The 27,574-nt window shown below is 49.3% G+C and overlaps 2 protein-coding genes across 6 annotated transcripts in view; one reads left to right on the top strand and one right to left on the bottom strand.

Moving 5' to 3' along the window:
• Window positions 1–6,068: 6,068 nt before the first annotated feature.
• On the top strand, window positions 6,069–15,519 carry ZFTA (zinc finger translocation associated). Of its 3 annotated transcripts, none has more exons than XM_070782476.1 (5): window positions 6,069–6,919; window positions 9,046–9,543; window positions 10,065–10,466; window positions 10,840–11,394; window positions 11,560–15,519. In XM_070782476.1, exons 1-5 carry the CDS (start codon window positions 6,772–6,774, stop codon window positions 12,015–12,017), a joined length of 2,061 nt encoding a protein of 686 aa, XP_070638577.1. In that variant the 5' UTR covers window positions 6,069–6,771; the 3' UTR covers window positions 12,018–15,519. The 3 variants fall into 3 exon arrangements, with proteins under 3 accessions (XP_070638577.1, XP_070638579.1, XP_070638578.1); XM_070782477.1 differs by lacking the exon at window positions 6,069–6,919 and adding an exon at window positions 7,013–7,982; XM_070782478.1 differs by lacking the exon at window positions 10,065–10,466.
• Window positions 15,520–16,550: 1,031 nt separating this feature from the next.
• The window catches only part of RTN3 (reticulon 3), a 64,903-nt gene continuing 53,879 nt past the window's right edge, over window positions 16,551–27,574 (bottom strand). For all 3 annotated transcript variants that reach the window (XM_019954765.2, XM_070782475.1, XM_019954766.2), the window contains 6 exons: window positions 22,759–22,966; window positions 20,815–20,953; window positions 19,892–19,961; window positions 19,390–19,436; window positions 18,547–18,605; window positions 16,551–17,494 (listed from right to left, as the gene is read on the bottom strand). In XM_019954765.2, the coding sequence (XP_019810324.2) occupies window positions 17,449–17,494; window positions 18,547–18,605; window positions 19,390–19,436; window positions 19,892–19,961; window positions 20,815–20,953; window positions 22,759–22,966 (569 nt within the window). In that variant the 3' untranslated portion in view covers window positions 16,551–17,448. The remainder of the gene's footprint in view (window positions 17,495–18,546; window positions 18,606–19,389; window positions 19,437–19,891; window positions 19,962–20,814; window positions 20,954–22,758; window positions 22,967–27,574) is intronic.

The following is a 27,574-nucleotide window of genomic DNA, read 5'->3' as shown; positions in this document are numbered from 1 at the left end:
CCCCAACATTATAGAACCCGTAGGACCTCTCCCCCTCAAATGTGAATGTCCCAGTAGTTCAAGTGGCAGCTTCTAGGTATCCCTGCACTGCCGTCAGCTTTGCACACTTGGTGAGTCCTCAATTATAGAGAAAATGTCATTGGAGGGCTGCTGTTTCATAGAACTTCTTGAAGGCCACATACCAGTAATAGCAATTGGGTATATACTACAGGAGTAAGTGGAGAGATAGACAGAAAAGTGTCTCTTGCCCTAAGAGTTGGCTGATATAACCTAATGAAATACAATGACTTTTTTAGTGAACAGTTAAGGAGAAGAAAGAAAACAGATAAATAGACAGGAGGAAGCTTGCCCAATGGGCAGAGAGTGCTGAGTGCCCAAGGGGGCAGAGCTGCCCACCTGCCCACAAGTCAGCCCCAGCAGCCTCCCCGCAGCTCCAGCTCCTCCTACTCTTCCCATTTGTCTCATGATAATATTTTATTGAATAACTTAATCCTTTGTGTCTTACTTTTATTACTTTTATACACATAGCTCTACTTCATTCTTTTTTAACTGCCACATAATATTTATAGTATGAACCTTCTCTGGCTTATTTAGCTCTTTCCTTACTAAAGGACAGTTAGGTAATTCCTGAGTTGTCATCACCTGCCATGCTGCAGGATGAATAAAGGGAACACCCTTTATTCATGATTCCTGTACATGTACGTTTCTCTAGTATCACAATTGCTGGATGAGAGGATATGGGCATTTTGCAAATAAATTTTTAAAAAATTTTGGAACAATTTTAGATTTACAGAAAAGTTGTAAGAGTATTGACAGTCCCCATATATCCTTCACCCAGTTTCCTCTAATGTTATTATCTTACATTATCATGGTTCATGGGTCAAGACTAAGAAACCCGACATTTGCATATTACTGTGAACTAAACTCCAGCCTTTAGTTGGATTTCTTTCTTTTTGTAAAGTATTTATTTATGTGGCTGCACCAGGTCTTAGCTGTAGCACTCAGGATCTTTTTAGTTGTGGCACGCAGGCTCTTCAGTCGGGGTATGCAAACTCTTAGCTGCGGCATGTGGGATCTAGTCCCCTGACCAGGGATGGAACCTGGGTCCTCTGCATTGGGAGTGTGGAGTCTTAGCCACTGGGCCACCAGGGAGGTCCCTATTTAGATTCCGTTAGTTGTATTATCTTCTCAGGCTGCCATAATAGAATATCATAGATTTCGGTGACTTAAGCAACACACATTTATTTTCTCACAGTTCTGAAGGCTGGAAGTCTGAGATCAGGGTGCCTCCAGGGTTGGTGTTTGGTGAGGTCTCTCTCCTTGGCTTGCAGACGGCCACCTTCTCACTGTGTCCTCACATGGCTTTTCTTCTGTGCACATTTGCATTGGGAAGAGTAAGCGAGCGCTTTGGTGTCTCTTCCTTAGAGGGCTCTAGTGCTATGGGATTAGGACTCCATCCTTCTGACCTCATTTAACCTTAATTACCTCTCTCAAGGTTGTATCCACACACAGTCCCATTGGAGGTTAGGTCTTCAACATATGAATTTAGGAGGGGACACAATTCAGTCTATAGCACTGGCTTTTCCACTGATGTCCTTTATCTGTTCCAGCATCCAATCCAGGATACCACATTGCCTTTGGGAGTATGCGCATTTCTAGATTTATTAATAAATCAATTTGGCCAAATTGCTTTCCAAAGTGGCCCTATGAGCTGCCACATTCTCAGCTGGGTGTCCCCCTTTCTTCATACGCTTCCCATTTCTGATAGTATCAAACTTTAAAATATTTGCCAATCAGATAGGTGGCTAATAGTATCTTGCTGTTTATTTATTTATTTTTTTGCTACACTGCGGAGTACGTGGAACTTCCGCAACCAAGGATCAAACCTGTGCCCCCTGCAGGTGGAAGTGCAGATTCTCAATTATTGGACTGCCAGGGAAGTCCTCTTACTGTTTAATCAGAAATTCCCTGAACGTAAGTAAAGTCAAGCTACTCTTACCTGGACACCTGTCATTCCTCGACTGTGAATTACCTATTCTTAACCTTTGACCTTTTTTTTTCTTTAAACTGTATGATGAGTTTTTCTTACTGAATTGTAAGAAAATTGTACTTTTGTGAGGGGAGGGGCTATGTCTTATAGTCACTGCTGGCACATAATAGGTGCTTTTTGTTCTAAGAACCAGAAAATACTTTGAGGAAATGAAAAATGTGTCCCAGGAAACCCAAGTAGGAGAGTAACGAGGCTTCTTCAGGGTTTGGAAATGGGAAGGGTACATGGCCTCTTCTCCCCTTTCCACAGTGTAGGTCTCCTCACTCTGTTCCTCACAGTGCGAGAGGGCTGATCCTGATCGATATACCCTCCGACATCATTCAGCTGCCTGGAAATCCTGAAAAGTGTTAGGAGAGAGAATCTGATTGGCCTTGCATGGGTCAGGGTGACATTCCTAATGGACTGCTACTTCTAGACTCTTAAGCTAGAACGTGTGGAGGAAAGATGGTTGCTGGGAGCTCCCACTCTGGGTGGGGAGGGGTGAGCTGTGCAGATAGCCAAAGGAGAGCCAGGTCCAGCAGGACTGTGATGGATAGAACAGGAGACATGACCCCTGCATGTGCCTTTCCCCTCAAATGTACCTCATCCTTGTTTTGCTAGTAGCTGGAATGACAATGTATCCTCAACATGAGTGACCAGACAGCTGTCATTTCTGTTGTTCAGCATCCCTTCTTTTGTTAACTTCATATGGTTTTTCTTTACAACATCTGCCCATCTCAGTCCACATGCTGATTCCTCTGGGAATGGGTGTCTGATCTCAGGCATAGGGGAATGGCACATCCTGTGTGCCACAGTGATTGGTTGAGGGATAAGCATGTGACTAAGCATGTGATCCAGATCAGGCCAATGAGAGTTAGACCTTGGATTTTGTTCACACTGCTGGAGAAAGGAAGATCTGTTTCTTTTCTGAGGGTCTTGGCGTGGTGAAGTCATACATCTGGAGCTGCTAGGGGCCATCGTTTGAAAGACCTGTCTGAAAGGGAACCAATAAAGGGGGAAGCAGGGTAAAAGCAAAGAGACACAGACAAACACTGAGATCATGGTTACACTGCTGAGCCTTGGGTCAAGTCACATCTGAAGATACCTCTTCTGTAGTTGTCAGTCCCATGAACAAATACACGCTTCCCCTCCTTAAAAAAAATACTGATCCAATTTGTGTTTTCCATCATTTACCCCCTCAAGGTGTGCTGACTTATACTGAGACAGAATTAATGAAACAGGTAGCATTTCACATCCCCCTCTGGGGTGTGAAAAGGATCCCCCCCTGTGTGCGGTGAAGACGGCACCATGATGTGCTGGGACCCTGCTCAAATCTTTGGCTTCTTCTCCATCAGCCCTGCAGCTGCTGCCTTTCTGTGGCTCGTGTGGATGGCTCCAGCTGTGCCCAACCTCTCTCTTCACTCCCTCCTCCCTTGTAGTCTCAGGGCTGCCTCCTGACTGCCCAGTGCCCTGGCTCCAGGCACTTTCCAAACCTTGGGGACAAACTCAAGGGCTTGCAGCAAGGCACCCCAGGCTCTTGTCCCCTCTCTTTCCATTTCTTCTTCTGCCTTGTGAAACTTTCCTTCACCCTAGATCTTCCTTGCCTGTGTTTCTCATCCTGGCAACACCTCCTGGTCTTTCAAGACTTGGCTCAAGCCATACCTTGCCTAAAATTCTTCCCTAGTTGGTTGGGGACCTCTTCCTTGGCACTTGTCACCCTGTTATTGTGTCAAGGCTGGCTAGCCTTTGGGCACTGGGAACACAGTGCCCAGAGTCCTCAATAATCTTAGAGGTCGTGAGAATGGTTTAACTTATTTAAAGGTCAGAAGAAAAAAAGCACTTTAAGGGTCAAAGAAAATGTTATTTTTTCTCACATCAGAAAAAAAAAATTGTTGGGCCCATAAAAATCCATTAAATCATTTAAAAATGATTTAAATTTTCTTTAGAAGATTTTCCCACGGAGGCAAAGGCTTCCCAGGTGGTGCTAATGGTAAAGAAATCTGCCTGCCAGGGCAGAAGACACAAGAGATGCAGGTTCAATCTCTGGGTCAGGAAGATCCCCTGGAGATGGAAATGGCAAACCACTCGTTTTTTTTTGCCTGGAAAATTCCATGCACAGAGGAGCCTGGTGGGTTGTAGTCCATGGGGTTGCAAAGAATTAGATATGACTGAACACACACACACACTCGGAGACAAAAGTTCCTAGGACCCAACAAGAGTCATAACATGATCTGGATTGCGTGGTTTTCCCAGAGTAGACCCAGTAGACTGAGAGCTCCTAGGAAGTGGGGAACAGAACGTTCCAGGGCTGTGTTATGTAATTTTAAAACCTCTGTATCCCTAGTCCAGTACTTGGTACTCAGGACAGGCTCAGTCAATGCTTTCTGAATAAGTGGATAAGCAAATGAACGAATAGCCTTGAGTGAGACTCTAGATTCTGAGCCTCTGTTTCTTCATCTGCAAAGCAAAGCTTCTTCGTGGATGGCTGTGAGGATTAAATGTGGGTGGAAGATGGCTTGGAACCATGGACTTGGAGCTGGTCCTGAAGCTATGCTCACAAATGGGAGCAAGGAGAGGAGCCAGAGGTTGTTAAAAATGCCTCCAGGTGGTGTCCATACCTTTTTGTTGGTAACAAATAATATTATCCTATTTATAGTGAGAAAAAGAACCAGAAGGACATTTACCAAAAGCGTCTCACAGAGGTCAGCCCTGAGCATGGGTTATCTTCGTAAATTTTTTTTTTTTTAAAACATGCTTGGAGGACTTCCCTCCTGGTCCAGTGGCTAAGACTCTGTGCCCCCAATGCAAGGAGCGGGGGTTCGATCCCTGGTCGGGGAACTAGATCCCACTTGCTGCAACTAAGATCTGGCGAAAAAATATAAAATAAAAACCATACTTAGGAACAGGTGAAGGCCAGGTCTGTGTCTTATTTCACCTTTGTGTCCCTGGCCTGGCAGAGTTGAAGAACGCATGAATGAGGGAATCTTCCATCACATGGCCCCATCTGGCACTACATTAGCATCAGGGTCCCTGCCCTCGAGTAAGTCAGGGAGCGTAGGAAGGCCAGCAGTGGACAGAATAGCCCTGCAGGAGGGAGACCGTGTTCACCCAAGGAGATGTCTCTCGCAGGTCATCATGGGGACTGAGGAAGAGATGGGACATCTCCTGTGGTGACAGCCACCTTTTAGATACTACAGAAATTTTAGTTCCCAGCCCCTCTTCATATTCAGGAGACGGGCTTCCTGTGCTGAAAGTACTTTAGAATTTCCCATGGCTCCCCAAGGGGACTGTTTCCTTTTCATAAGCCGTGGGTGTTTCGTCAGTATCAGACTTGTGGGTCTTGCTCCCTGCTGTCTGCTCATCGCCTAGGGGCATGCTGGCACACAGTAGGTGTGGAGTGAGCAAAGGAATGTGTGTCAAGCGTGACTTTAACGGATTGCTGGGCACGTCCCCAAAGAAGAGAATAAAACCCACCTCGAGATAATAAGACCCTGCACGGCCTCCCGCACCCTGTAATTTGGATCTCTAGGAATCGCCTTTGTTGTGGGCGACCAACCACAGGCAAAGAAAGCACCTGCTCCTCCAGCCGGTCCTCGAGGAAGGACCCCGGGCTGCCGAGCCCCTGGCTGCTTCTCCGGGCCCCTTTCCTTTGCTTCCCGGGACCTGGGGGCTCCGAGGCATCCCGGGGCTCGCAGGCAGGGTCAGCCCCAGTGCTTCCCAGCCGTGGTGGGGCGCGTCCTCAGGTGCCGACACCTCGCTCGGGGTCAGCGTTCTTTGCCTCCTCGTGCCGGCCAGAGGGCCCAGGGCCGCGTCTGCCACCCCCAGGCCTGCGAGGGTAGGAGCCAGAGACAACCGCGGCGCACCCCCTCTCTTCCCGGCTTGCATACTGGGGCCCCCAACGCCCAGCGGCGTCGGGCCTCGGCGCGGCCGGCTCTCCGCGGTCTCCTGCGCGCCCTCTCTCTTCGGCCCGGATCTCCGAGGCCGCGGTCCCCGCCCCGGCCAGCTCCGAGGGCGCTGGGCTCGTCCGCCCTCCAGGGCTGAAGCCTGAGCTCTCAGCGCTCCTCGGCGGCTCCCGCGGGAGGGGGCGCGGCCGCCCCCGCGGCTCCACCCTCTCCGCGGGGCCGCGGCCATCTGGGGCCCCTGCCATTCGTGTCCGCTCTGGGGCCCGCGCCGAAGGAGGCAGCCCCTGGCAGGGGCCCGGGCCTCCCCACCGGGAGACCCCCTTTGCCAGAGCGGGTGCGGGAAGCCGGGCGCTGAGATGCCCCGAGGGGGCAGTGGCTGCGAGCTGAGCCTGGGTGGAAGCGCGTCGCAACGGACGCTGCGCCCCTGGCCACCTCGGTGACCCTCCAGGAGCCGGGACCCGAGCCCCGGAGGCGGCAGCGCGGGCCCGCGAGGTCCATGCTCCTAACGTCCGCGGCGGGCCCCGGATACGGAGCCTCGGTCGGGCTCTTAGCCTCCCGACGCTCCCCCCAGCCCCCCGCGAGCTGGCAGGAGGAAATAGCGTGCGGCCCCTTTAAATTTACCCAGGAGCCCTTAAAGGAGCCCCAGGGGCCCCAGACAGGAATCCCCACCCCGGTCCAGCCCGCGCCGCCGAGCGAGCAGCCAGCCGTCCGTGCTGCCGGCCGCCCTGTGCATGCGCCCCGCGCCCCGGGGCCCCGCGCACCGAGCGCCGCGCGCCGGCCGCCGCCGGCCCCGCGGCCCCGCGCCCTGCCGCCCCGGGGCCCCGCGCCGCAGCGCAGCGCATGGAGCCTGGCGGGGACCACCGGAGCCGGAGCGGCGGCGGCGGCGGCAGCAGGGGCGGCCCCGGGCCAGCAGCGGCCTCGGCACGGGGCCGACGGCTGCCGCCCGCCGGATCGAGCGGCAGCGCGGAACCCGAGGAGGACGACGGCGGTAAGAGCTGGCTGGGGCCGGCGGCTCGGGCGGGGGCCCCGGCGTGGGGGAGGGGAGGGCTGCGGCTCCGGGCTCCGGGCCCCTCTTCGCCGCCGAACAAAGCGGGGGACGCGGGCAGGGCGGGCGGGGGCGCCACCTGGTGGGCGCGGATTGTGGCTGCAGCGCCAGCGGCGGAGCCCCCCGCCCAGCTCCCGGGGTTGGCCCGCGGGGCTCGGGCGGATCCCCTCCCCCTTAAAGGGCCCCGCGGCCCCCGCCTCGGAGGCAGAGCTGGAGGGGCCCCGAAGGACCTGGCCTGGCGCCGCGGGGTGCGCGCTCTAGGCTGTTGGGACTTGCGTCCCCCGTCCCTTTCTCTTTCAGACTCCCAGGTGGTCTCCCTTAACCAGCTGTCTCTTAAAAAGTCTGCCCAGACCGTGGGTCCCTTTCCGGGGCTTCCCTCCAGAGGAACTGAGCTGGGGACTCCGCTGCTTTAAGTTGGGCTGTCTTCTCTGGGGCCTCTCTAGAGAAGGGCACCCTTTTTCTTTTTCCCCTATGTTCTCCCTGGAAGAGAGCATAGCTTGCGCCTCTTGGGGACCTATCAGTACCTTCCCCACGGGCGGGCAGTTTTTAAAGAGATGGGCTCGCCCACAATGTCATTCACTCCCCTTCTATCCGCGCGTTACCCCTCCCATCTTTTCAGAAATTTTGCCACAATTTGTCAGCTATAGCGGGACCAGCCAGTCCTCCCCGTTTGCTCTCAAAGGAGGCTGTTTCTCTGTGCGGGGTCAACGGCTTAAGAGCCCTGAAGCTTGCGTCCAGGCTCTGGAGCTTCACCCCTAATCCCAGAGCTCCCCTCCCAGAAATTCCCCATCCCCTTTTGTTTTTAAAGACTCCCAGCTCCTCCCCTTTTTTCGGCTCTTAAAGGGCCAGTCCACCTTAGACTAACAGATCCGGCGCTGGAAGGATGCTGAGAGACCAGCTAGCTTTCCAGTGCCTTTGCAGACAAAGACACTCAGGCCCAGAGAGCGGACATCACCTACCAAAGGTCACAGAGCAAGTTACCAGTGAAGCCCGGAGTCAAACCCAGGTTTCTGACTGAAACTAGCGCTTTCTTTTTCTTCTATGTATTTAAAACAAAGCCAAACAAAAACAGGGTGACAGGAGCCCCCTCTGATCCTGGCTTTTGTTTTCCATATGGTGAGATTCTCTACTGGGAGGATGACCACACCTGTCTATTCTGCCTATTTGGCCAGGAGACCCTTTTCTAAATGAAATACGGTCCAAATTGTAGGGAAAGTGGGGGGTACTGCTCAGGGTCTCGGTTTGGCAAAAGGGGACACCACTGGGTTGGTGGCCTCTCCACTGCCTGCCCACTGATTGCTGGGCAGTGGCCAGCTCCGGGCCAGAGCAAAAAATAAATCCCCAGAAAGACTTGATGGATTCCGGTGGGTGGTGGCCACTCCCTGCTGCAGTATCTTCAGTAGCCACTCAGGTGGCCCTCCTGCTCGTCCCTTCCAGTCATCAGCTCTCCCAGACTCTAGTCCTAAAAATTCCTTTCTCTGGAGGTGCTGACAGCTTTGTCATGGGGTCCCTTAATTTGGGGACCTGACAATGCTTAGTACCCCTTAAAATGGGCCTCTTAGGAGGGTGTATTTGAGACATTATTGCAGAAAGGGAAAAAGATCATCTTTGGGTGGGGCCCTCCGGGCTGGGGCCTCGGGCAGTGGGTCCTGTGTGCAGACAGATGCCCCCTTTGTTCTCTGGCCCCGCTGCCCGCTCTGCTCCGGCTATAACCGCCGCAGCAGGCTGCTCCCCTGGCTTTACCCAGACAGTGCTCATCCAGAAGGGGTGCCTTGCAGAACCTGCTGCCTCCTTGGCCTTCACCTTTGTTTTTTGAAAAAAATTAGAGCTGTGCCCTGCATTCTTTTGTTCCTGATCCTCTCTTAAAGGGGTCTCACTCTTTGTAAAGGACCAATGTTTTGACTCCCTGCTCTGCCACCTCCCTTTGATTGCTCTTGCAGTCCCTTTCCTGCCCCTGAACAGACCTCTCTCCCACCTCCGTTCTCTTGCAAAATGGAAGCCCTAGGCTCTTTCCCTAGAAATCTTAGAGACTGAGAAACTGTCTCCCTTTCCCCCTCCCCCCCCTTCAGGGCAAGATCTTCAGCTGGAAGGGGGTGCCTTAGGGTCCTGGGGGAATGCCCCCCTGCCCTCCTCCAGGGCCAGGGGACCAGCATCTTCAGGCAGGAAATACTCAGACCACTGTGAGGCCCGGGCCTCGAGGCCTGGAAAAAGCCGCATTCCTGGCCGTGACCATCGTCGCTACTACCATGACCACTGGCGGCTGGAGTACCTGATGGACTTCAACCCTGCCCGGCACGGCATGGTGTGCATGGTGTGCGGCAGCTCCCTGGCCACTCTCAAGCTCAGCACCATCAAGCGACACATCCGTCAAAAGCACCCTTACTCCCTGCACTGGAGTCCCCGGGAGAAGGAAGTCATCAGCAACAGCTGGGATGCCCACTTGGGGCTGGGGGCCTGCGGAGAGGCTGAGGGGCTGGGGGCCCAGGGGCCTGAGGAGGAGGAGGACGACGACGAGGAGGAGGAGGAGGAAGGGGCTGGCCTCCAGGCTAGCCTGCCCAAGGGCCCAGGTAATGTCCGACTTGGGGAAGCTGGGGCCTGGGTGGTGGATGGGGCCAGGTGGGGCCAGCCCGGGCTTCCTGGCCAACTAGCTGGTTTCCTGGAGCAAGCTACTGCTTGCTTTTGGGGTGAGCTCTGCTTATTGGACAGTAGTGGGTGAGGGACCATAGGACAAGATCTCCAGTATTGCAGACAGTTTTGACATTCTGTAGTTTTAGAAGGATCCAGGGAGTGGAGGCTGGAGAGAGGCCTGGGAGCAGAGGGTACTGGAAAGGTATGACAGTGAAGTCTAGGGAAGGGTCTAGAATCTGGACCTGGGGGGGAGTCGGGTCGGGCTGAGGGTTTGTGTGCAGGCGGATTAGGAGATGAAGGAGTTAAGACTTGAGGGGAGAGGAAGGGAAGGGCAAAGTTTAGGCAAAGGACTCAGAGTCAGAGTGAGGGAGAGGCCTGTGGCTGGAGGTCCTGGCTGTGGTCGGGGGGCTCTCCCAGAGGGCCAGTATCTCAGTCCCTTCCCTCCCTCCAACCCTTTCAGGCAAAGCCCCAGCTGGTGGGGGCAGCCGGCGCCAGAGGCGAGGGGGCCCAGGGGCACCCCGGGCTCGGCGTGGGTGCCTCTCTGCCTCCCGGAGGGCTGGGGGCAGCAGGGGGCTGGGTGCCCGGCGGCTGGAGCGGAGGCTGAAGGAGTCCCTGCAGAACTGGTTCCGGGCAGAGTGTCTCATGGACTATGACCCGCGGGGGAACCGGCTGGTGTGCATGGCCTGTGGCCGGGCACTGCCCAGCTTGCAGCTGGATGACATCCGTGCCCACGTGCTGGAGGTGCACCCCAGCTGCCTGGGGCTCCGTGGCCCCCAGCGCAGGGCCCCCCAGCGTAGTGCCCTGCTGCAGGCCTCGGGTGGCCAGCCGGAGGCGCTGTCTGAGCTCACCCAGTCCTCACCAGGTGCGAGGCCCCTCTCATGGCCAGGACCCCTTCATATAAGGGCTGCAAAGTGAGGTCTGTGGCCAAAACTGGGAGGGACTCATCTCTCCCTGCCTCCACATAGATACACACACACGCCCCTCCCCCCACATAGACACCCACACCTCCCAGACACACACACAGAGGTCCTGGTTGTGGCGGGGGACTCATCTCGCCCCCCTCAACACAGACACACATACCCCTCCCACACCACGGTGCCCCCATAGACACGCATACAGATTCTGGTGGGGCTTCTAGCTTAGGGCTGGGATGAGAAGCAAGGGACCCCCTCTTCGTGGGTAAGGGCAACCCAGCCAGCAAGCTGAGCCCCTCTCCCTCACCCCTTCCCCAACAGACGATGACCTCGTCCCCCAGGACCTGACCAGCAAGAGCCGGGACCCGGCCCCCGCTGCTGGAGCCCAGTCCTCTCAGGATCTCAGCCTCCCAGACGTAAAGGAAGAGGCTGGCTGGGTCCCTGAGAGGGTGCCCGGGCCGGCAGGGGAGGAGGAGCCGGAGGAGGGCGAGAGGGTGGGGGTCCCTGGCCGGTCTGCGCGGGGCCGCGACCCCCGCCGCTACTGCCCGGAGCGCTGGCGGCTGGAGTACCTCTTGGAGTTGGACGGCGGCCGGCGCGGCCTGGTGTGCCTGGCATGCGGGGGCGCGCTGGCCTCGCTCAAGATGAGCACCATCAAGCGGCACATCCGCCGGCGCCACCCGGGCTCGGCGCGCCTCGGCGGGCCAGTCGGGGCCCTCATCGCCCAGGAGTGGAGCGAGAAGGCCGCCCACCTGCTGGCCATGGGGCTGCCCTGCCCCGAATCGCCCGGGGACCCCGCCGCACCCAGCACAGCCGCAGCCTCCGAGGAGGGGGGAGGGGCAGAGAAGGAGCAGCCAGAGGAGGAGGAGGAGTGGTGGGGTGAGCTGGGTCAGAGCAGGTGGAGAGGGAGAGGGGCTAGGGGTAGAAGGCGGGTGGGGACAGTAGAAGGTCGAAGGGGAGACGGGAGGCTGGCAGCACCGGAGGGCACGGGTAGGGGGGTCACGAGGCCGGGACGCTCCAGCGCGGTCCTTTGTTCCGTCCTAGGCGACGTCCCGCTCTCCCCCGGGGAACCGTCGGAGCGGCAGGCGGAAGAAGAGGACGACGACGAGGACGGCCCGGATCCCGGGGCGCTCGCCTTCCCTCCGCCGCCGCCGCCGCCGCCCCCACCTCCCCCGCCCCGCAGCCGAGAGCAGCGGCGGAACTACCAGCCGCGCTGGCGGGGCGAGTACCTGATGGACTACGACGGCAGCCGGCGCGGCCTGGTGTGCATGGTGTGCGGGGGCGCGCTGGCCACGCTCAAGGTCAGCACCATCAAGCGGCACATCCTGCAGGTGCACCCCTTCTCCATGGACTTCACGCCCGAGGAGCGCCAGACCATCCTGGAGGCCTACGAGGAGGCGGCGCTGCGCTGCTACGGTCACGAGGGCTTCGGGCCGCCCGCCCCGGCGGCGCCGCGCGACGGCGGCGCGGACCTCAAGGCGGGCGCCGTGTGTCGGGCGTAGATCACTCGAGGGGGAGGGCGGCGGTGCCAAGCCGGCTCCCCCGGTTCCCCGCGGCCCTGGCCGCTGCCCACCCCGGCTGGCCGGGCAGGGCGGAGACTCGGGACTGGGGTGGGGTGGCGGGTTCAAGCTAGTGCGGGCGCCGCGGGAAGCGCGCTCTCCACCTCGGACCCGGAGCCCGGGCCCTCGCCGCTCAAGGCGGCTAGTTCCTGGGACGCTTCAGTCTGTGCACGGAGAGTTTTCGGCCCCCGGTCGCACCCCGCCAGGCCAGGCTTGGGCGGGCGGGGCGCCGTCAGTATTAGGGTCCCAAGTAGGTGGAGCGGAGAGGGTGTAGAAGGGACGCGCCGGTCCCTTTTCCTTGGCTTGGGTGGGCGCCCGGGTTTCACAGAGGCACGCCGGCAGGCACGGCTCTCGGGGATCGGGGCCGGCTGACCCCCAGCCGTTCGTTACTGGCCGTCGCGGCCGCTCGGTGGCCTGGACTGCGGACGAGGGCCTTCCTCGGGAGGAGGGGCAGTGGGGCCTGGGAGCCCGCCGGCCCGCGGGCGGGAGGGCGGGGCCAATCCCTATCCCCGCCCACGGGGCGGGCCCTGCGGGGACCGCCCCGCCCTCTTTCCCGGCCCCTGCCACGCCCGCCGGCGCCGCGATCTTGTAAAGGGATTAGCACTTTCTTCCTTTGCTCGCCTGCTCCGAAGGTCTCCCTGTACCCCTAAGCTCAGTCAGGCGCGCCTGCTTCAAGCGCCCTCAGTCCGAGTCCGGGACACTGGAGGTCCCGGCAGTTGGCGTTCTGTTCCCGTCCCCCTCCGCCCCCCCCCCCCCCCTCTTTTGTACGCCGTGAACGTGCCACCCATTCGCAGCCCTCTGGGCCTGGGGCCCGGCCTCGGCCTTCCTTTCTCTCCTCTTCGCGGCAGAGCCAGGCCGCAAGGGGCCGGGAACGGGCCCCGCGATCTCCCAGGCAGGTCCGAGAGGGATGTGTACATTCATTCTCCTGTGGAGAACAGGTGGCCCCGGGATCAGGCCCTTTTTGCTCTTTGTATTTTATTTTGAAACTGTATTTAATGCTTTTATATGAGAGGGGGAGGGGCGGGAAGAGAGCTGTCCGTCACCCTTATGTGCAAATGTCTTATTTATTATGCGTGTATCAGAGATAAGCTGTGAGGTGGTGGAGGAAGGACCTAAAGGTAGGAGAGAGGAGGCGCGGACGGGAGGACCCCAAACATCATAGACTAATGTGTGCCTCACCAGGTTCCTCCGAGGAGTCTCTAGTAACCCACTGGCGCTCTTCACATAGCCAGGCCGGTTCCTTTGGTCTTAAAGGCTGAGTGGGGAGATCAGCGGGTGGGGACTTCAGGGCTGGGTCTGGAGGGGTAGCGGCCCTGGCAGCCGCCTCTGTGGATGGGAAAGCAGAGAGCAGAGAGGAAAGCCTTCCTTATCTCAGTGCTCCCAGGCCAGAGCCCACGGTTCAAGTGCCTCAGGCCCAGTCCCCTTGACTTCTGATTGGGAATTGAATTTTATACCACGGATTTTGTAGCATTTTTTATATAACTCGATTGTCTGAGCTGGAAAGACCTTGGAGATCAACCAGTACCTGCCCCAACCCCTTTCACAGATAGGTTAAGATGGAGTCCAGGAACTGAAATTATCACACACCAGGTAGGAGCAGTACTAGGACTAGAATAAAAACCTCAACTCCCAGTTCAGTGTTCTTTGCACTACACCACATGGCCTCCCCATCTCTGGTAAGTTAAAATTTCTTTTACGGTTAGGCCTGCCGAAGGATGGCGTGTGCAGCTGGGCTCCGCAGGCCCTCCCAGTGCAGTTGTGGGCTCCTGGGAGTGGCAAAGAGCAGCACACTCCTAGAACAAGTATTCAACAGGGCAGTCCTGCCACCATTGGCTTCAGCTGGAGGGTGCCAGCAGCAGCTTTCCTGACCAGAACTGCACAAGTAGGGCTGACTGCCACCTGGCCCAAGGCCTCCCTGCTGGGCAAAGGCTCTGGCATTGTTTTGTTGATGCCACCAGGGGTTCAGGAAATACTGCATGGGCTGTCACTCGCCTAAAAAGTGAATTCCTAGCGTTTGAACCTCCAGGTTTTTTGAGACAGTATTAAAAAGAGAGCAGGGATTATGGATGGCCCCAGGTTGGGTACTGCCATTCTTTTATTTTCCTTCATGCATGTTGTTTTCAGATCCAGGAGTGCTCTGCCACTTTCGCTACTCTGCCTATTCAAAAACAGGCAGACTGGGGCAACTATCATAGTCATCCACACCCTCTGCCGAAGTTCAGGTAAGCCAGGGCAGAGAGCAGGATGAGAATGGTTTTTGCTCTCAATAGGCAGGGAGAGGCCTTAGGAGGGCAGCAGTGGATGTCTTCATTGAGAAGCAGCCCCAAGCACTCCACTGGTTCTCAAAAGTGTAGCCAACAGAAATTAGGAAGTTAGTAGAAATGCAAATTCTTGGGTGGCAACTTATGGATCAGAAACTGGCGTGGAGCCTAGCAATCTGTTTTGATAAGCCCTCCAGTGATCACAAGGCATGCTGAAGTTCTGAGCACCAGTGAACTGCGCAGTGGCACTGTGGTTGTTACTACTTTGCAGCTATTATAGCCTCTTGAACTAACAGTCAGGAGATTAGGTGGTTCTCATCTCTAGGTGCCTCCTCCTTGCCTTGGGAGTCTGATATGAACAGGTGAAGTTTCTTCATGAATTTTTTTTGTTAATGGTATGCTTGCTATTATGGCCAATATGTAAATGTTACTCTGAATACATATTTATATACCATGTTAGTGACATTATTTGAACATTTGTATGCGTATTTGTGAAGTTGTTCGCATCAGTTACTTTTTAAAAATTTCAGCCTAAGTTTTCTAAGAGGTATGTTGAATTAAAAAAAGCAGCTTAAGGGTCATGGCAGCCTTAGTTTTGGGAAAGAGCAAAGACCTGATGGAAAAGTTTCCATTTTCCATGGTGACTGAGTCTCATTTGAAGTACATTGTGACTGTGGGAGTTACAGGCTGCTTCACTCATGTTGCAGGTGGGGGAACCCTCCTAGGTTGGTGTGAACTGGGACAACAGACCCCCCTGGCCCTTTCCACTCACCATCTTTCTCCTGCGGTCCCCTCTTAAGAGGATCTCTTATTTTCTTTCAGAAACCAAATGCACAGCTTTGTTCTACTATGGAAATTCTGCAATCTTGGAAATCACTACTAGTATCAACTATTAATCACTTTTTAAAGCCTCGAAAGTGGAGTGGGGATGGGGGCCAGTGGAAGCCTTGTTTGGTTCTTACTTTACCCAAACTGTGTATAAAGAATAAAGTTAGCAGAATGACAGCACAGTCACTGTTCTTTTTTTCTTTTTTATTAATACCACATCAATTTGCATTTTACAGGAACCAAGATTCAAGCTCCTTGGTGCTACTGTACTTTTATGTTGCACGCACATATACGCACACAGTTTCATTAGTAATTTTTCACCTATAGATTTTTCTTAAAAAAAAAAAAAAATTCCTGTGTGGCACAAAGATCTGTCCAATCAATCTGAACACAGCAGTGACAAAGCAAAAGCTAGGTGTGGAGGCTTCCTGTGCAGGGAAAGGTCCTTAGGAGGGGAAGCCCAAAAAGACAATCAGTGCACTGACTTCTTGGGAGGGCAAAGGAATGAAGGTGGAGAGTGCATTTCCTACCATGACGTGAAATGAGTTAAAACATTTCAGAAGGAAAGGGGGCTAAGAAAATAAGAGTGGAGTAAGGCAAGGTACCTTTACCCATCTAAATTCCTAAGTAATTTTCTCAACAAAGTAGAAAGAAAAGATCCTTCCACTACCTTCTACAGAGCTGCACTGCTTTGGGACCGTCAAAGATTATAGCCCTTACTTTAAAGTCACAAGTGCATATTCCGTCTGGATTATCACGACTGTCAGTTACAACCTGAAAGAATTCGCAGATGATTTTCTTTCAAGTTTACTGAATTTTAATGTTGGAAGGGGAGGAAGACGTTAAGTCTCAAGTGGGAATCAAAGATTCCCAGATGCCCTCCATCTGTTATCAACGTGAACTGTTTGTTGTCTTTTAATTGCGCATGGAGCCCGCCAACACAATCTGCCCTGCCTGGTCACCCTTACCTACAGCTTCTTGGAAAACACTCTCAAAAGGAGGACCCTGCACCACGGTACAGGTGCTGAGACAGCTTAAGTGCCTGAAGATGGAAGGAATCCTCAAATAACACACACCCAGTAAGCCAGCCTCTAAGTTAAAACCCCACCTGAACCACAAAGTGCACCTCCCTACACTCATCTGTGGGGTCTCAACCACAGATACGGTCTCCGTGCACGCCAGCGCAGCTTTGGTCCTCAGGGTAAAACGATGAGCACAGGTAAAGATGGAGTGTGCAGGGAAAAGAGAAAAAGGCCTTTGTGTTTCTGTAGCTCACCTCTTGAGAATGTTTCCCCGCCACGGACTGAGACAGGATTACAATAACTCAATAACGGAGGAGCCCACATGCAGATTAATTTTTTTTTTCTCTAACAAGTTTACAGCAGTGTACAGCAGTTACAGACATTTATTTTATAATAAGAAAAGTACAACCATATTTATTGAACTTGAGGGGAGGAAAGAGGGAGGAAAGCACATTCAGGAATAAGCTCTCCAACTACAGCTCAGAACTGGTGTCCAGAACAAACGACACAGACACCACCGTCCCCCATGCGGAGCCTTTCCTTCCTGAGGACGCGCGGGAGTCACAGCAGTGCTCCTGTGCGCTCCTCCGTCCGACCTTCCAACTCCATTCCTGGTTATCAGATGGTATTCTGGGAATCAGGAATCATCACTATCTACTATAAGTTATTCACAGAGTTGAAAGTTATATCATTTAATGAAAAAGAAGAAGATTAGGAGTAGCTGCTCACGTCGTGGGGCAGAAAGATGGGATCAGGACTGCAAAACAACAACAAAAACAAGGGAAGGATCCCATTCTTGTCCCCAGATAATTTCTTCATAAGTTAATCATTATTTCTTAACTTAAAAATAAGGGCAAAACTATGATGGGAAGCTCTAGAAGACTGACTAGTCCTTGAAATTTGGATACAAGAACCCAAGAGATGTGTTTTTATTTTTCATTTTCTCCTTTACCTCCAATTTTCCCCTTCCTTTCAAGTTACAGGTAAAAGCTCCACCATCATTAAGGTACTGATTTATCCTATTAATTTGACTCTTTCTTTATTCTTTTGGGTTTTCTAAGGTATCAGTTCTTGTTTAAGTCCAACAATTCTTGTGCTTGATACTGAGGGTAGAGGGAAAGGAGGGGAGAAAACACCAAATAAAAAAAAGCTTGGAATGCAGGCTCAAGCTGACACCGAGCACGTTCCTTCATAGTACAAGTAACAACGTTATAACTATTAAATGGTGTTTTAGTAACTGTTGTGTTTCTGGTTTCCATGTACTTATTCTGCCTTTTTTTTTGCGATTCCAGGGAGTTTTGCTTGGATCCTGTTGGGAAAAGGAAAGAAAAAAAGAGTGAAAATACAGACATTAGTTGTAGATTTTTGTTTTAACACTGATCCTAGAAGACAGCTCTGGGACTCACTAGTGTCCTGAGAACAACACTCCCATTTTCACTGGGCAGGGGCTGAGTCTGGCCTGGGATGAGCCGAAGAGAGCCCCCAAGATCCACCCGCTCCCTGCCACTGAGCCTGCTGCCTGTCCTCTCTCGCTGCCCAAACCTCCTGGCTCCCTTCTCTGGGGATAACAGAGAATGAGGCACACGTAAGCACACTGCCTGCTGGCTGTGCTCTGTAGGAATAAGCAACAACCATATACAAATCTGTGTGAACTGCCCTTGCTGGGCTTTAGCTCCAGTGTCTACCTAAGAAAGCAAAAAAGTAGGTAAAGATCCTGCATTAAGTCTGGGCTGTCTGGATACAGACAAGGTTTCCTCATATCAAAGCTAGAAAAAGCACTGAAACCTGGGGTGTGAAAGGTGGGGGGCGGGCACAAAGAGAATTTAACTGCTGTGATGCTTTGTTTCTTAAAGAGTATCTGAAGAAAATATGGAAAAATATTAACTTACAGTTCCTTGATATAGGGAGTCATAAAAATTCTACCAATATTTTATTATTTGATTTAAATATGAAACTGATTAAAACAGAAGGATATGTAGTCTTAGAAAAGAGGTAGTTTTGAGCTTTAATATATTTATTTACTACAAGTTTTATTTCTGAAAAGGGAAAGAAGAGTTTGGCTTAATATTGATATTTGTGAAACTAAATGGTGAGTAGACAACCACAAACATTTAAAAACCAGTTCAAAAAGGCAGAGTGGTCCTAAGTCTGTTGATCCTTTTCAGTTTAAGATACAAAGAATGCTTTACAAAGGAGCAGATGAAATAATTTCTAGTAAAATGAAACCATTAACCAAGCTTTTCCTTTTCCCCAGGATAAAAATTACTTTCTTTGGTATTAGCATTTTACATAGGAGACTAAAAACAACTGGGGGGAAAAAAGCTCATGTCATGATGAAATGTGGAACCTAAGCATACTCACTTTTCAACAATTGACTTGGTCTGATCGCGGGCGATGCCAACATAGTGATCAATCTGGGTCTTCAAGGAAGAAAAGTCATTCAGTTGTGGCAACACACAGATTAACAATTTTCCTGAAGGTAAGATTCTTTAGCCTAGTTTAACCATCATTTTCTCAATACCAGAAACTGTGTGTCTAATCTACATTCAGTAAACACAAATATGTTCTGACTCCTGGTGAGACTAATTCATTTAATACCAAAAAGCCATGAATCAAGTCAGATGATGGACAACAGTCTATCAAGAACAACTTCACAGCAGCCAGTACACTCGGTATAAGCCACTCTACAATGCAGACGTCTGCTCACACTGACGGATTCCCACAACTCCTTTAATAGTTTGTTTCTTCACAGATACCAGCTCTTATTTAAGCATTTTTTTCAACTTTTTTGGGGGAATAGATCCATCTGATAAAACTCAAAAGACACACAGCATGGTAACACAGTAAATTCCCTTTCTACCCTTATCTCTTCTAGACATTCAGTTTCGCTTCTTAGAGGAAACCAGTTACCAGTTTCTTGTAGGCACTTGACTTGTAAAATTAGACTGTAAAAATGGCTAGGAAAAGATTGCTGTGCACTTTCAATGCCTAAAAAATGAACTAAGGACTTCCCTGGTGGTCAAGTGGCTAAGACTCTGTGCTCCCAATGGAGGGGGCCCGGGTTCAATTCCTGTTCAGGGAACTAGATCCCATATACTGCAACTAAAGATCTGATGTAGCCAAATAAAGAAAGAAATAAAAAAAGAACTAAAATTAGTCATACATTAACTAGCATATCTGACTCAAAAACAGACAAATGCTTACCTTGTACTTCTCATAGACAATTGGAATGCTGAAAACGAGTAGTTCAGCTGTAAGAAAGAATCATGAGACACGGCAAGTGTCAATGGAGACAGTCACAAAGTCTGAGTAACAGGGATATTTTTCCTCATGAAATACAGGGAAACACAGAACTTCATCAATATGAGAAATCCTGGCCAGAGCTCTCAACTAAGGAGAGTTAGATACAGGTATATAGTCTTCCCTCTTATACCACTAATAATTTCCAAATTATGAAGATCCTCATATTTAAACCAAATCTCGACAACTCTCCTTTATTTCTAGTTATCTGGATGTTTCTTTATAGGTGGGACCATTTAATAAACCTGTGCCCACAAACACAGGTTCCTCCAATAACTAGTCAAGGCCTTTATGGATGTTAAAGGCTGGGCCAGTGTGAAAGGACTGGAGCCACGCTGAGCTCTCTTTGTTCTTACTCTTACCAATTACTTCATAGAGCCTGAAGACATTTTCCTTGCCACCTTACCAAGAATCAGAAGGGTGATCCCATTGAAAACGGCACCAACATAGGTCATCAGCCACATGAAGACAGCAAGCTGTGAAGGCCAACATCAGAGGGTTAAGCAGGAATAATCATAATGCAAAATTCAGGTTTGGCTGTGTGAAGTCACTCAGTTTGGAGAAGGCAATGGCACCCCACTCCAGTACTCTTGCCTGGAAAATCCCATGGACAGAGGAGCCTGGTAGGCTGCAGTCCATGGGGTCGCGAAGAGTCAGACACAACTGAGCGACTTCCCTTTCACTTTTCACTTTCACGCATTGGAGAAGGAAATGGCAACCCACTCCAGTGTTCTTGCCTGGAGAATCCCAAAGATGGGGGAGCCTGATGGGTTGCCGTCTATGGGGTTGCACAGAGTTGGACACGACTGAAGTGACTTAGCAGTAGTAGTCACTCAGTTGTGTCTGACTCTTTGCGACCCCATGGACTGTAGCCCACCAGGCTCCTCTCTCCAGGCAAGAATACTGGAGTGGGTTGCCATGCCTTCCACCAGGGGATCTTAAAAAATTCAGGTTATTTGATGTTATTCTTTTCTAGCTAAGTCCTCATAAATTTAGTGATATATGCCATTAATAATTTCAAGATGGTTACCTCATTTCTATTATACATTTGAGGGTGCATAAAAGAACTCAGTGGTTCTCTCAGGCCCCCAAACAGACTGTAACTGCATTTCTATCAATTACATACATTATCCTTATTCTGATGTTAGTTCTCTTGGAGCATAAAGTACCTTCTTTACTAACCCCTACTTCCATTTTTATAGATTGATTGAGACAAGCATACATTTTGCTTTTGTCTGATAAAACCTTATTTACTGCCTTTCCTCTGAATTATAACTCAGTCCCTGGTTTTCCTCAGCCTCACCACCAAAAGCTGTAGAGGCAACTAACCTTTAAGGAGTCAACTAGATCCTCCACCAGAAAGAGACGAATGATGAGTTTCAGGGCCCTGTTGATGTGCACCATGGCAGCGTTCACATAATTATGGAAAGCTTCTGAGGACAGAGTGATGTCGACATCCAGGTAGGCTCTTCCAGAAGAAGAAACAACAGTCACACATTTGACATGGCAGGAGACGACCTGTTTCTGTTAGCACAGAAGTTCTTCAGAGGGTGAAATCCCCCCAAGGGTGTGTGACATCTGCAGAGGCAGATTTTGCTAACATGGGGTGGGGGGACATGGCTGTCATTTGGTAGGTAGAGGCAAAGCTGCCCTATGTCTGCAGTGAGGGATAGTCATGTACAATAAAGAACTGCCCAATGTCCTGCATAACTTTTACTATCTCATAGGATATTCATGAAGGTGAACCTATTTATAATTATCAGGAGCCCAGAACATACAAAAACAAAGTAATTTCCCCACAATTTTAACATATCCCTAATTGTCTAAAACTGTATTTTGTTTATACTGAAACCTTAAGATTTTTTTTTTGTGCCATTTTGGAAAATCACATCTGTAAGGGAGATTATAAATGTACATGCAAGTATCTGATCTAAAGTATCTTTAGTTTCTTTTTTGGTGTAGTTATTTCTAAGAAATTAAAATATTGACTGAAATGCTTGTTGTAATTGTTTACCAGTAATATTATCTATGAATTTCATTTCAAAATGATAAAGGAGGCATTATAAAATATTTGTTAAAGAAACACAAAGACCTGCGTTCTGTTCCCAGGATGCATTCTAGAACTGAGATGTAACCACCTGCTCACAATCTGTCCATTCACTCAGCACTTACTGCGTGCCCATGAGTATCAGACCCTCCACTAGGTGTAGGGATATCAGAAAAGTAAAACTGCTTCTGCCTCAAACAGCCTACAGTCTTGCGGGAAAAATCAGAAGAGTAACAGGCATGTTTTTCTTTCCTGTTTATTAAGGAAATATTTACTATCAAACACAAAAGTTATAAAAATTAGATGCTGTAATTAATACAACCCAGCAAAACACATTTTATAAATCTATAACAGCGTCATGCGAAAGGAGAAAAAAAAAACACAAACTTCTACATTGCAGCTTGTGGCAAAACAGTAAAATTTATCCACTCAATCAATCAACAACTACTGATTTGTTAAAACCAATTTGCAAGTAACTTTTAACATGCCACATAGAGCTTAAATCATTCCTTCTATTTTCACCAGGAGAAAAGACAAGGACCAAAGCTGCAGTCAGACACTATTCTGTCATAGTTCTGAGAGACCACAGAAATACTTCTTTTTCCATGAGAAGGGGTTTTAAAAACCTGCTATTTGAAAATAATAAAATACTGCCATTTGTTGATGTTAAAACTTTTTACAGGCCAAGACTTTCAAGAGGAAAGGGGTGAGAAAACATTTGTTAAATCATAGCACAGTTGGAAAAGCTAGCAACTGGATTCTACAAATGCATGACCTACTGACTTCATCATGACTTGCCCCTGGTATTAAGGTAACTAAAGGAGAGATAAAACCAAGAATATACACACTGAGTTCTGTTATTGCCAAGAATGCATCCTCAACGACAACATTCCAAGGCTGTTTTAAGTGTTAACTATGTGGGGCTTAAACATGTACCTGGGACCCCCTTTCACTGAGCACTGTCCAGATGCCCTGCTTGCTCTACAGGACGACCCTGCCCAAGAATTCAGACAGTCCTTTTAGGTGAACCTCTAGTTTGTCAAAGAAGTTCCCGGCGCCTAACTTGGTCACTTCATAAAGGAGTCTCAAGCTGACGTTTCATGCGACTGATTAGCTGCATTAGGCCCTATAATTCCTGATTTCTAATCAGGTCTGATTTGAATCTGACCAGCCTCTGCAAACCCTTTCCTAAGTTGTAGAGCATTACTTATGATACTTGAACTCACTTGAATGGATGGCCTTCTTCTGATTTCTGTACAGCTTGGATGACAGACTTGTAGACCCTGAAGCTGATGGTGACAGACAGAAGAGCCAGGATGAGGTAAGAAACCACACTGATGACACTGAAAGCTGCCAGGGACAGCAGCATGATCAGTGTGGTGCCAAAGACAAAGCCAGTTTTCTTCACATCTCGCCAGAAAATCAAGTCGTGCACTGCCAACAGAAAAGGGAGGTTAAGTTAGACAACCTCTCACGAGTCACAGGGCCGGGACTGTCCACTCCGTGTTCTGCACGCCTGACACGCCTTACACTAGCGTGCAGTTAAAGGTGCACCCCTCCTCAAGACAGTAAATAAAAGCCAAGGAGAATCAAACTACATCAGTGATGATTCACACTGCCAAAGGTTTTTCTGGTTTCTGGATAGGTTTATAGAAACTTAGTTTTTAGTCATGGCTACTCAAGTACAATGGAATAAAGTGTCATTTACTTTAAATGTTTCAGTAGAACAACTGTGGGAAAAGCTTGAAAACTGTTGACTAAATTAAGCAAACCAGGCTTATAAATTATCAACAGCTGGGTCAACAGACTAAAACCAAAGGTAACTTGACATGTGGGCCTTAGGAAGCCTCACTATGAACAAAGCTAGTGGAGGTGATGGAATTCCAGCTGAGCTATTTCCAATCCTTTCAAAGATGGATGCTGTTGAAATGCTGCACTCAGTATGCCAGCAGATTTGGAAAACTCAGCAATGGACACAGGGCTGGAAAAGGTCAGTTTTCATTCCAATACCAAAGAATGTTCAAACTACTGCACAAGTGCACTCATCTCACATGCTAGCAAAGTAATACTCAAAATTCCCCAAGCCAGGCTTCAACAGTATGTGAACCAAGAACTTCCAGATGTTCAAGCTGGATTTAGAAAAGGCAGAGGAACCAGAGATCAAATTGCCAACATCCGTCAGATCATAGAAAAATCAAGAGAATTCCAGAAAAACATCTACTTCTGCTTCACTGACTGTGCTAAAGCCTTTAACTGTGTGGATCACCACAAACTGGAAAATTCTTAAAGAGATGGGAATACCAGACCCCCTACCTGCCTTCTGAGAAACCTGTATGCAGGTCAAGAAGCAACAGTCAGAACCAGACATGGAACAATGAACTGGTTTCAAATTGAGAAAGGAGTACATCAAGGCTGTATATTGTCACTTTGCTTATTTAACTTATATGCAGAGTACCTCATGCAAAACGCCGGCTGGATGAAGCACAAGCTGGAATCAAGATTGCCATGAGAAATGTCAATAACCTCAGATATGCAGATAACACCACCCTTATGGCAGAAAGCGAAGAGGAACTCAAGAGCCTCTTGATGAAGGTGAAAGAGGAAAGTGAAAAAGTGGGCTTAAAACTCAACATTAAAAAATCTAAGATCATGGGATCTGGTCCCATCACTACATGGCAAATAGATGGGGAAACGATGGAAACAGTGACAGACTATTTTCTTGGGCTTAAATATCACTGCAGATGTTGACTGCAGCCATGAAATTAAAAGACACTTGCTCCTTGGAAGAAAAGCTATGACAAACTTAGACAGTGTATTAAAAAGCAGAGACATTATTTTGCTGACAAAGGTCCATCTAGTCAAAGCTATGGTTTTTCCAGTAGTCATGTATGGATGTGAGAGCTGGACCATAAAGAAGGCTGAATGCCGAAGAATTAATGCTTTGGAACTGTGGTGTTGGAGAAGACTCTTGAGAGTCCCTTGGACTGCAAGGAGTTCAAACCAGTCAGTCCTAAAGGAAATCAATCCTAAATATTCATTGGAAAGACTGAAGCTGAAGCAAGAAGAAAATGGACTAGGATGGGGCAAGAGCACAGGCAGAGAGACTCCCTAGGCGCAAAGGTTATATGGTAGTTTTTTGTTTGACTTCTTTAAGTCTGAAATATTTGAAAGAAAAGCTGGGGCCTAGACAGAAAAAGACCTTGATGCATCAGAGAAGGGAAAGGCATAAAAATGCTAGCCTAAATGCAAATCTACCTTGGTGCAAATTAGAAAAAGCCTCCCTTTCTCATGAAAACTGTGACAAGAAATAGTCAAACCTACAATGATAACCACTGTCAAACCTACAATGATTTCTCTGATGAAAATGGACTGGGATGGGGCAAGAGTACAGGCAGAGAGACTCCCTAGGAGGCTAACACAGGGGTTCAAGTCAGAGATGATGGGTGTTTAGATTAGCTCAGGATGGAGCGGAGTGGAAACACAGACTGTATTTTGGAGGCAGGACAGTCAGAACTTGATGATGAACTGATGTGGGAGGTGACAGAGGGAAATAAATATGGATGAGATCTAGTTTTGGGGCCTGAGCAAATGGACCAATGTGGTGTCATTTACTGAGATGAGAAAAAGCAGAGTAGAGAGCATGTTAGTTCTGGATCGATGTCTAGAGATATACACAGAGAAGGTGGTCAGATCTAGCAGTATGGAGCACACAGGACAAGTCTGAGCTGGAGATGGCACATATGGAAACCACCAGCACACAAATAATATTAAAAGTCATGAAAATGGATAAGGTTATCTAGTTTATAGGGAAGAAGGCCTAGGCTTAATTCTGAGGTGCTCCAATATTTAGTCGCTGAGTAAAAGTAGAGGAGCTGGAGAAAAGATACAGAGGAAATAACCAAGGAAATGGGGATAACTAGGAGTATGGAGTCACAGAAGCTGACCCAGGAGTGCTTTGTGGAGAAGGGTGTGGAAACTGGCTAATTGTGCTGAGGCTGAAAAAGGGACTTAGCAATATGGAGATCGTTGGTGTCTGATCAGAGCGGTTCAGTGAATAGCTGGAGGGGGTTGAAGAGGAATTACTGGTGAGACATGGAGGCAGTGTGAGAGAAAACACTTAAGAAGTGTGGGTATGAAGGGGAGTAGAACATCTGGAGCCAAGGGTTTTCAAAGATGGGAAACACTAAGGCATGCTTATATGTTTTATAAGAATGCTAATAAAGCTTGCTTTAGTTACAAACAAGGAGAGACTGAAGATAGGGAGCAGAAGCAGTGAAGTCCTGGAGAAAGAAGGGATGGAGAAGAGCCCAGGCGGAGGTGGGTAACCTTGAAGAGGATGAAGAAAGACACAGGCCCATTCACAATCTGAAGAATGGAAGAGGAGAGATTCCCTTCTGGATGTTTCTGTTTTCTCAACAAAAGGGAGATGAGGTCATCAGCTGGAATTGGGGGCAGGGGGGTGACAATGGCTTATCGAGTGAGGAAAAGATATGAAATGGTTGTTTCAGAAAACTCTAAGTTGAAATTCCCTGGAGGTCCAGTGTTGAAGACCCTGCACTCCAACTGCTTGCATAGGGGGCACAGGTTTGACCCCTGGTTGGGGAACTAAGATCCCACATGCCATGCAGCATGGCAGAAAAAAGAAAAGAAAATCAAGTGTCTTAAAACTGTTAAAAGAAAAAACAGGAGTAAATCTTTGTGATCCTGGATTAGGCAATGTTTTCTCAGATACAATACCCAAGGCACAAATCACACACACACACACACACACACACACACACACACACACACACACACACACACACACAATAAACTGGGCTTCCCTGGTGGCTCAGATGGTAATGAATATTTCTGCAATGCGGGAGACCCGAGTTTGATCCCTGGGTCGGGAAAATCCCCTGGAGAAGGGAATGGCAACCCCCTCCAGTACACCAAAAGAAAAAAAAGAACAAAAAGATAAATTGGACTGTATCAAAATTAAAAACCTTTGTGTTATAAACAGTACCAAGAAAATGACAAGAAAACTCATAGAATAAGAGGACATATTTTCAAATTATTTATCTAATAGGGTTAATTGAGTTATAACTCAATAATAAAAAGAATAGCTTAAATGAAAAAAAGTAAAAAAATGAGAAAGGAGCCAAACAGACATTTCTCCAAAGATATGCAAATGGCCAATAAGTATATAAAAAGAGGCTTAACATCATTAGTCATTAGTGAAATGTAAATCAAAACCACGATGAGCCCACTAAATTGGCTATAATAAAAAATATAACAACAAATATTGGCAAGGATGCAGAGAAACCTCATGCATTCCCAGTAGGAATGAAAAATGTTGCAACTGCTTTGGAAAACAATTTGGCAGTTCCTCAGAAAGTGAAACAGAATTATTATATGACCCAGGAATTCCACTCTTAAGCAAATGTGCAAGAGAAATAAAAACATACAACACAAAAATTTATGTACACCAGTGTTCACAGAAGCATTATTCATAACATGGAAAATGTAGAAACAATATAAACATCCATCAACTGATGAATGGACAAATAAAATGAACATTTCCATACAATGCGATTATTATTTGGCCATAAAAAGGAATGAAGTTCCAATACTACATATTGTAACATAGATAAAATGTAAAAACATTATGCCAACTTTAACACATGATTTACAAAATCCCACATATTGTATGATTATGTTTATATAAAACATCTGCAACTCTGTAGAGAGAGAAAGTAAATGAGTGGTGGTTTAGGGCTGTGGTGATGAAGTTATGACCAACCTAGACAGCATATTAAAGAACAGAGACATTACCTTGCCAACAAAGGTCCATCTAGTCAAAACTATAGTTTTTCCAGTAGTCATGTATGGATGTGAGAGTTGGACTATAAAGAAAGCTGAGTGCCAAGGAACTGATGCTTTTGAACTGTGGTGTTGGAGAAGACTCTTGAGAGTCCCTTGGACTGCAAGGAAATCCAACCAGTCCATCCTAAAGGAAATCAGTCCTGAATATTCATTAGAAGGACAGATGCTGAAGCTGAA

The sequence above is a fragment of the Bos indicus genome, chromosome 29 (assembly GCF_029378745.1).
Source record: "Bos indicus isolate NIAB-ARS_2022 breed Sahiwal x Tharparkar chromosome 29, NIAB-ARS_B.indTharparkar_mat_pri_1.0, whole genome shotgun sequence".
In the NCBI taxonomy this organism is placed as follows: domain Eukaryota; kingdom Metazoa; phylum Chordata; class Mammalia; order Artiodactyla; family Bovidae; genus Bos; species Bos indicus.
Note: the sequence above shows the minus strand (reverse complement) of the source record. Positions and strands in the feature narration are given on the sequence as shown.